Source organism: Mytilus trossulus, chromosome 6, assembly GCF_036588685.1.
Source record: "Mytilus trossulus isolate FHL-02 chromosome 6, PNRI_Mtr1.1.1.hap1, whole genome shotgun sequence".
Taxonomy (NCBI): domain Eukaryota; kingdom Metazoa; phylum Mollusca; class Bivalvia; order Mytilida; family Mytilidae; genus Mytilus; species Mytilus trossulus.
In genome coordinates this window covers 20868771-20875278 of record NC_086378.1, presented here as the reverse complement: position 1 = coordinate 20875278, position 6508 = coordinate 20868771, and the positions used below count along the sequence as shown (strand labels likewise).

The 6508-nt window shown below is 32.4% G+C and overlaps 2 protein-coding genes across 4 annotated transcripts in view; one reads left to right on the top strand and one right to left on the bottom strand.

The window, feature by feature from the left end:
- Window positions 1-1400: 1400 nt before the first annotated feature.
- LOC134720918 (receptor-interacting serine/threonine-protein kinase 4-like) lies at window positions 1401-5210 on the bottom strand. 3 transcript variants are annotated; one of them, XM_063583491.1, is made up of 2 exons: window positions 5115-5210; window positions 1401-2887 (listed from the first exon to the last, which is right to left on the bottom strand). In XM_063583491.1, the coding sequence occupies exon 2, from the start codon at window positions 2853-2855 to the stop codon at window positions 1710-1712; it is 1146 nt and encodes a 381-aa protein (XP_063439561.1). In that variant the 5' UTR covers window positions 2856-2887; window positions 5115-5210; the 3' UTR covers window positions 1401-1709. The 3 variants fall into 3 exon arrangements, with proteins under 3 accessions (XP_063439561.1, XP_063439559.1, XP_063439560.1); XM_063583489.1 differs by lacking the exon at window positions 5115-5210 and adding an exon at window positions 4757-4899; XM_063583490.1 differs by lacking the exon at window positions 5115-5210 and adding an exon at window positions 4532-4713.
- Window positions 4906-6508, top strand: part of LOC134722406 (ABC transporter G family member 20-like) — a 34206-nt gene continuing 32603 nt past the window's right edge. Inside the window, exon 1 of the mRNA XM_063586026.1 lies at window positions 4906-4939. The gene's annotated coding sequence lies outside the window, so the exon portion shown is untranslated. The remainder of the gene's footprint in view (window positions 4940-6508) is intronic.

Here is a 6508-nt window from a genome sequence, read left to right as displayed (position 1 = left end):
CAAAATAAGAGGTGCACATGTTTAACTGATGTGCCATCCCTGCTTAAAGTTTTAATAATATTGAAACAAAATTCAATGGAAATATTTTGAAACACAAACAAACGGTATACTTTTTGTGTGTTGAAAGAGTAAAGGATAAATGAACAGACGGAGTCAATTGGTCACAATACTTGCTCTAGTCTTCTTTGGAGAAGGAAAAAAAAGTTCTCGGACACATAATTTCCTTATGAAATGTATACCCCTGCATCATTTCAAAAATGTTCCGCTGGCTACAAAAAGTCTTGCTGAGAGTGTATTCAGGGCATCTTTTTGTATCATAGTTTTAAGCTTAAATTTTCTGTGGCAAACGTAGTTCCCAAGCATTACATGGTGGAGCAAGGTAAATGGCTACACTTATCTCACTGAAATAACTCATAACAAATATAGTAAAGAACACTTGTTCACTCAAAAAATGTATGTGTTCAAGCATTTTAAAAAGACAGATGTGAATATATCTCTGTACACAGGACGTCAAGTTTATTATGCAGAAGTGGCTATTAAAACTGAAATGGCTCTTTGCATATAAACTTCAATATTAAAAATGTGTGTATAAACAATAAAAATATCATAGCATGGACATAAATAAGAAAAATTACCATCTATCATCCATACGAAAAAGCCTGTTTACAAACTTATTAAGACTGTCTAACAATAGCAAAGGTACTTTTTATTGGAAGCTGACATTCAATAGTTGTTGTTGGTTCAAGGGTGTCATATTTGTTTTTCATAAATTTGTATAATAACAAATTAGAACATTAGTTTTCTCCTTTGAATTGTTTCACAATTTTTAATGTCAGAGCCTTTTATAACTTACTACATATACATGTAATATGGCTTTTTTCTTATTGTTGAAAGTCATTACATTGTAAAGTCACCGACTTAGCTGCTATCAATCATTTCTAATATCCTTAAAAAATCAGCTCTGGTGGATAGTTGCCACATTGGTAAAAGTACAACATCTTCGTATTTATATATAATTGTCTACTATTAGTTTTGAAAATTTGTCATGTGTATAGTGACTGTCTTCTAATTGGTAAAAGTACAACATCTTCGTATTTAAATATAACTGTCTACTGTTAGTTTGAAGAATTTGTCATGTGTATAGTCTTCTAATTGGCACTCATACCACATCTTCGTATTCATATATAATTGTCTACTGGTACTTAGTTTGGAGAATTTTTCATGTGTATAGTCTTCTAATTGGCACTCATACCACATCTTCGTATTTATATATAATTGTCTACTGTTAGTTTGGAGAATCTGTCATGGTTAATCCACTTTTAGGATTATTTCTTATTGGCGTGATTTTCTTATTCAGTTTGAAACAATTCAGAAAAAAAAAGTTTATGTTAAAAACACTATATAAATTCAATTTTAATATAAATAGTTTATTACATACAATTACAAAATTCTAAAATAATAATTCAACGCCTTCAAACATTCACCACATATATTATAATTGAATAATTACTTGTATGCAATTACTCATTTCCCTTTATCTTCATGTATAAATAAACTTCAAATAAAATTGTTCTAAGAACATGGGTCCTTTTGATTGCAGTTATCAACAATTTTATAAAAAGCTCATAGGCAACAGTGATGCACCATTTTTTTTTACTTCTAGCAATTTCAAACAGAAAATAACTTATAAGCATAATCAATATAAAAAATCATTTGAGTTCTGGAAAGCATAAATATTGCTTTATTTGTTCTGGTAAAGGAAGCTGCTGTACCTTGTGTGTAACACCAAATGTTAACTGAGATCTTACAGCTGTTCGACACTGTTGTTTCAGTGAAGGTGGAGATCTTTGTATGGCATATATAACTGACCAAAACTGTTGTTGATTTTTTAGCTGGTTCACAATATCTACTAGTCTTGTATTGTCACGTTCACATTGCCAAATATCTTTACTTATTGGGAAAACAAGACCAAGGCCACTTAATGTTTTAAGTATTGACAAAAATTTGTTAAAGACCTTATTTACACATCTATCAACACTAATTTGTAAGGTGGGTTCAATTTCAAACAAACGTAAAATTGGACTGCAGTTAAAAAATTCTTGCAGCATTCTGTTTTTTGTGTAAGATGCAGTAGACAGTCCATACTCTGTAAAAATTTCCTTATAAATTGGTTCAAGTTTGGAAGAAAATTCTTGAGAAGAAACAATCTCCAAATCCAGCATTGCAGGAAAGAAAGCTTGTTGTCTGCTACCAGATTGGCCTCTTGCAAAAGGATTAGCTCCCTTTTGAAGAAGGTATTTTGTAATATATAAAAAGTCTTCATCAATACGACAACGGAATGATAATGATAAATTTATTCCCTTCTGTTCGACAAGTAAATCTGCAATATCTTCTCTTTTCATTAACAATGCTATCTGAAGTGGAGTGTTTCTTATATTGTCAAAAACATTCACTTCTGATCCCAATGTCAAAAGCTTTTCCACAATCTGGTAACTACCGGTAATTATGGCTTGCATAAGAGGTGTCCTTCCAATATCAGTTTTAACTTTTATATTAGCTCCATTTTCCATTAACAATTTAACCTGTGGCAAACTTTTCTGTATGCATGCAACATGCAAGGGAGATAATCCATTTGTTGTGCCAAGATTAATGTTGCAGCCTAGTTTAATTAACAATTTTGTCCTTGCAATATTGTGATCAAATAAGCTGTGTATTAACAAGGATTTCCCTTCAGAATCAACAACATCAATATAACCACCATTCTTTTTATACTTGGTCAGTAGCTGAACACTTCCATTTCTCAAGGAAGTGAATAGATCTTCCATACTGTTTCGTGAGTGATAACGACTTGTCATAATCTTCACATTTTTCTCACAAATGTAAAATTCTGGAAGATAAAATAAAAAAGCATTAATTACCATGTACGAGTTTATATTACAAGCATGACAAATGATACTCAAGATATAAAGAAGACTTCCTGTTTGAATTGTTTTACCCTAGTTATAATGGAGAATTTATAGTTTACTGTTTGGAGTGAGCCAATGCTTTGTGTTAAGGACCAAACTTTGACCATATAGTTGTTAACTGTTACATATTGTGAGTTGGATGGAGAGTTGTTTCATTGACACTCATACCTTCTTGTTTCTATATTGATTTATAACAGAGGATTTGTAAACATCACTCAACTTAAAAAGTAAAGTTTACACAACATGAAACTAGTTCTGTAAATAACAATCTTAGCATAACAATGAGTGAGTCAAACCTGATCCACATTTCATCTGTTATTGGTGGTGGATAAACCATACAAACCTGATCCACATCACATCTGTTTTTGATGGTAGATAAACCATATAAACCTGACCCACATGTCATCTGTTATTGGTGGTGGATAAACCATACAAACCTGATCCACATCACATCTGTTATTGGTGGTGGATAAACCATACAAACCTGATCAACAGCTCATCTGTTATTGGTGGTGGATAAACCATACAAACCTGATCCATATCTCATCTGTTATTGATGGTGAATAAACCATACAAACCTGATCCACATCTCATCTAGATCTGTTATTGATGGTGAATAACCATACAGACCTGATCCACAGCTCATCTGTTATTGGTGGTGGATAAACCATACGAACCTGATCCACATCTCATCTGTTATTGGTGGTAGATAAACCATACAAACCTCATCAACATCACATCTGTTATTGGTGGTGGATAAACCATACAAACCTGATCCACATCACATCTGTTTTTGGAGGTGGATAAACCATACAAACCTGATCCACATCTCATCTGTAATTGGTGGTAGATAAACCATACAAACCTGATCCACATCACATCTGTTATTGGTGGTGGATAAACCATACAAACCTGATCCACATCACATCTGTTATTGGTGGTGGATAAACCATACAAACCTGATCCACATGTCATCTTTTATTGGTGGTTGATAAACCATACAAACCTGATCCATATCTCATCTGTTATTGATGGTGAATAACCATACAGACCTGATCCACAGCTCATCTGTTTTTGGTGGTGGATAAACCATACAAACCTGATCCACATCTCATCTGTTATTGGTGGTGGATAAACCATACAAACCTGATCCACATCTCATCTGTTATTGATGGTGAATAAACCATACAGACCTGATCCACAGCTCATCTGTTATTGGTGGTGGATAAACCATACAGACCTAATCCACAGCTCATCTGTTTTTGGTGGTGGATAAACCATACACAGGTCAGGAATAACCACCAATTGGTGGACTATACCTCAATTGACATATAATCCACCAATTGACATATAATGGTATAGACCAATTGGTGTATAATTCTTTGTTTTTCAAATCAAATTATTCTACCAAAATGGAGCATTGTTTCTTTAAACCATATTATGGTATGAAAACTTGTCAAACATTCCTAGTTTAGTATAGTGACATAACATATTGCATTTAATCAATAATTGTATTTGCAGTTTCTTCTATTGTTATCTTGTCAATTCTTGATTGGCAAATGTACCTGTAATCACCTGTCAATGGACATCCTTACTGTCTGCAGTCACTATTTAGTCCACTATTATTGGTGGTGGATAAACCATACACAACTGATTCATATTGTCTGTAGTCCCAGTCTCCTAGTACCGACGATATATATATAAATCCTTACTAGCCTATAACGTTACACTGTTACAGGCAGTTGACTTTGATAATGTAAACGTCTGAAATGTGCTAGAACAAGTATTACCTGCATCTATGTATATGTGTATATTGATGTAAAATAACAGACAATGTAAACATATGTTTCAAGAAAGATTAAGCTGATAAGCTAGTTGTTTTAAATTACGGATTCCGTTCTTCTCCCGTTGGACTCGACAATTAATAAGGAAAATAAACTTCCGGTATAAACATTTCTATTTTGTTTTTTTAGGTAGATTTTTTTTGCAACAATTTAAACATAGAAACGCATGGCATTAAAGGAACAGTCATAACTGTACTTTAGAATAGTAATCCTCCACATAACCTGTTCAAATGTTTTTCTTTTTCTTACAAATGACACAAATAGGGCACCTGTACACAGCCTCAGGAGTTTGTTACGGATTTACCTGCTAACCATCCGAATACGGGTCCGTTCGGCCTGATTCACGTTCGTCATAGTACCTATTGCGATAGTTCGCCCTGATTTATGTTCGTCCTAGTACCTGTTCGTCCTGATTCACGTTTATCCTAGTAGCTGTTCGCCAAGGGCTCACAAAACATGTACAAATTAGTCATGCTGTTATAAACCAACTTTGAAGGGTAACTTAGTCATCACAGCTGTCTAAAAATGAATTTTATTGCACAATAACTTTCATATCTGTAACATCTACCATGACTAAAATGTTAAATTCTTGGCCATCATTATAACATGTCTGGAAACTTTGAAACTATCTTTGACATCAATAACCAAAAACTATATGTGCAAACTTTAGTCTTTAGTCTTTAGAAGTGTCAACTTGACACTATAATCTCTCTGTAATTTGAATCACACTGGTAAATTTACGTCACTTTTGTATAAAACTCATTGGTACATTTGTATTTACAATGTGGCACTGCAGAAAAAAATATGTAACTAAATAAATAATTAAATAATTAATTACCCAAAAAAATTAAATTAAAATTGAATAAATAATTAACCCTTATAAAACCTTAAGGGCATACGATACAGTTTTGATCCTGTATTTACAAGTTCATGAAAATTTGCATAAAGGCTATTTTTTACCTGATTAAATCAAATATGTAATAAAAAATATACCTTCATGTGCTACTTTTTGAGTAAAATGCGGTCGAAATTTTGTAGATTTGCTCAAAATTCAGATTTGTGGCCGTAATTTCTTTTTGGAAAGAAAGACATTAACTTTTTTGTTTATATAAAAGATAAACACAATTTTCTTTTTGTTAAATAATCGGTAATTTCTGTATTTTATAAATATCATAAAAAAATATGCAATTTTTTATTCAGAAATAACTCATATTTATCAAATGTTCATGAATTGAGGAAAAAACGTCATTTTTTATTGCATGTTTATCTAAATTAAAAAAAATCCTCTATTTACAGTTTTATAAAATTTGGGTCACATAATCTCCCTGAAAAATTAAACAAAAAGCCGTTTTGAAAAATAGGGGTCCATCAACTCGTTTTCAAATTAAATCAGTTTAAATGATAAAAATCAGTCGAAAAATGCATCTTTTCCCGATATGTCACAGTTAACTATCTATTTTGTGAACCTTCCAGTATCTTTAATAAAGACCCCTAACAAATGTTGAATATCTTCTATGTCATGTATGTGATGTTTGTAAATATCATTTTCTGTTGTTGCTAACAATACTTCAGATTCAAGTGTTAGTTTTGCTGTTATGAAGTAGAGTGCTGAGCGGAGTTTTTCTCTAGCCTCCTCATAATTTTCACAACCCAGTAGGTAATGGTCAACTGTTTCTACTTGTCCACAGCTGCATTTGT